The sequence below is a fragment of the Rana temporaria genome, chromosome 12 (assembly GCF_905171775.1).
Source record: "Rana temporaria chromosome 12, aRanTem1.1, whole genome shotgun sequence".
NCBI classification, from domain to species: Eukaryota; Metazoa; Chordata; class Amphibia; order Anura; family Ranidae; genus Rana; species Rana temporaria.
The window spans coordinates 82,689,672-82,692,410 of record NC_053500.1 but is presented as its reverse complement, the minus strand read 5'-3'; the positions used below and the strand labels follow the sequence as shown (position 1 = coordinate 82,692,410).

At 31.8% G+C, this 2,739-nt stretch overlaps 1 protein-coding gene across 1 annotated transcript; it reads right to left on the bottom strand.

Annotated features, from left to right (window-relative positions):
• Positions 1-635: 635 nt before the first annotated feature.
• Positions 636-1,394, bottom strand: LOC120919320 (P2X purinoceptor 7-like). Its single transcript, XM_040331427.1, has 2 exons — positions 949-1,394; positions 636-857 (listed from the first exon to the last, which is right to left on the bottom strand). The coding sequence occupies exons 1-2, from the start codon at positions 1,371-1,373 to the stop codon at positions 668-670; spliced, it is 615 nt and encodes a 204-aa protein (XP_040187361.1). The 5' UTR covers positions 1,374-1,394; the 3' UTR covers positions 636-667.
• Positions 1,395-2,739: the final 1,345 nt, after the last annotated feature.

Genomic DNA, 2,739 nt, shown 5'->3' with positions numbered 1-2,739 from the left:
AAAAGGATGAAAGCGGTCAAGATGTTTTTGTAGAAAGGAAAAATGTTGAATTTCCAAAAGGTCGAAAACAGTGGATCGTGCGTAACGTCTACGAAAAGATGGACAACAGCTATGCTTTCAAAGTGATGGAGGACATGATAAGGATTGTCGATGGAACCATAACAAGTGCTTGGTTACCCAAAAATCCAAATATGCCTGAAAACATTGCACCAATTGAGATGCCAGAAAAAAGTCTTCTTGTCAAAGAACACATGACAAGATTTCTGAAAAGAAAGCAATAAAATTTTTTTTTTTACAACCTAACTAAAGAAAACATAGGTGACCTTTGATATTTTTTTTAACCTACTATTTATTTCTAAGAGTTGTGTATTATTGTTATTTTTATATTAAAATTTTTTAATGTGATTTTTTTTTTTTTTTATTAAATAAAAGTTGGTCCATGCAAAATACTGTTTTGATCTTTTCTATTTATCTTACGTAAGATGTTAAATAACTAATGACAAATATAAAAACATTACTAAAAATTTCATACATTAAAAAAAACAAAAACAATATTATTAAACCCAAAAAAATATTTTTTTTATTTTAATTATAGGAAAAAAAATTATATAAAATACAATTCAACAAACCAACCAAAAATTATTTTAAATATAATAAACTTTTAAATTTAATGGAATGCCATTTGGGAGGCGTCGTAATCATCTGAGTACATGAAACCAACATATGACCCATTTGGATCTGGAAATGCCTCTCTAATCGAATTGACAACACAAGATGGGATGACTTTCCGGTTGCCTTTCCCAAGAAAGCCATAAATCCACCCAATAAAAGCACGATATGCAGTTTTCCTTAGTCGCCTTTAAAAAAATAAAAAAATATTAGTATATTAAATTAAATGCTAGCAAACATGAATACATTTCTCATTGAAATATATTAGGTAAAATATACCTATTGTTGTCTGCATCAATTAGAGGTCTTTCTTGTTGGTGGATTGCCATGTAAACGATGTAAACAGGTGTCTGTGTTGTAAATTGTGTTATGAAGACAGGGGCTGCTGTCATGCAATTCAATCCCTCTGGAATATTTGCTTCAACTATTGGAAGTTCTCTACAGCAAACAGATTCAATCTGTGTAGGCATTGGGATACAAGAATCACACCGACACCATGTTGTGTTTCCTATCCTCTCGTCAGGACTGTCTTCACTTTGAGAAGCAGAAAATGGTAGAACAGTTATTGGTGCCCGTGGATTATCCTGGAATGCCTGGTCATTAGCATTGGAAGCATAGCTCTCTAGTAACTGAGAAACTATTATAGCTCTCTGAAATACATAATAAATATTTAGATGAATAGATAATTCAAATTTATCCTGCATTTGTCTGTGATTTTTAAATATAATGAGCAGTCTTTTTAATAAAATTTGTAAAAAAATATAAAATAAATTACAATCTTTAAATAAAAAAAAAAAGGTATTTTTGATATTGATATTTATAATATTTATAATATTAAAACCTGTCAAAAATAATGAATGATATAGAACAAGTTTTGCAAATTTTTTTTGAAGAGTAGGGGACTTGTTAGCCAGTTGTTAGCCAGTCGAGGGCCACAATGAGCGGACAGGGCAGATAAGAGGTCACAGCCACTATATAGGGACTACAATCCGCCCTGATGGAAGGGTTAAAATTATCTTATGTTTATTCGTATTGGAGGTGGGCTGGAGTATACACACAACTAACACTCTATAGCAGGGATCCTCAAACTGCGGCCCTCCAGCTGTTGCGGAACTACAAATCCCATGAGCCATTCACATTCTCTGACATTCACAGATATGACTAGGCATGATGGTAATTGTAGTTCCTGAACACCTGGAGGGCCGTAGTTTGAAGACCCCTGCTCTATAGGGTTGAATTGAGGGTCCAATTTGGTCGGACTGATCGTGTGAATAAGGCCTAGGGCTACTTTTAAACTGTTGTGCTGAGTTTTAGCTACACCACGTTTGCAGTACAGTCCTCTTGTGTCTATCCTCCGGGTTATCTGAGCTTTGCTATAGAGTCCACCTGTGGCAAATGCTGACGCTGTAGAGGAAGCATCGGTTTATGGGGAACACTCAAGCTTTGTTATGGCATTTCAAATGCTGCAATCTGGGCTTGCCAACACGCCGTTCAATTGCAGTATGTCAAAGGCCAAATCACAGGGCTTCTCGGATAAAGTGGCCGATTTTTTATATTTTTAAATAATTCAATCAATCAATAATTAATAAAATAAATAATTTTAGGACACATATGTATCGGTGGTGAGTTTTAAATATAGAAATACATTTCAATATTAATAAATTGTAGTGTGTGTGTGTGTCTTTGGGTTTTTAAAATAATTATATATTTATAATTTTAATATTTTTTTTTTTCATTTAATCTATCTATATACATATTTATTTTAATAATTCCTGGAACTACTATATATTAGCAATACAGTTTAGAATAATATTACATTAAAATACAATATACTTACTCTTTCTTCTTGTGACAGTGCTCGGTAGGCCATGGATTTTACTCTTTTTTTTCTTGGACTGTTTTCCTAATAATTATTGTTAAAAATATTTAAAATTCATTTTATTTAGTAACAATAATAAAGTAATTTTTTGGATTAATTACTTACCATTTATAACGGTGTATATAAACTTCGCAATGAAACGTTGAGATTATTTATCTGTAATTATCTAATTAAAAAAATATATAAGTATG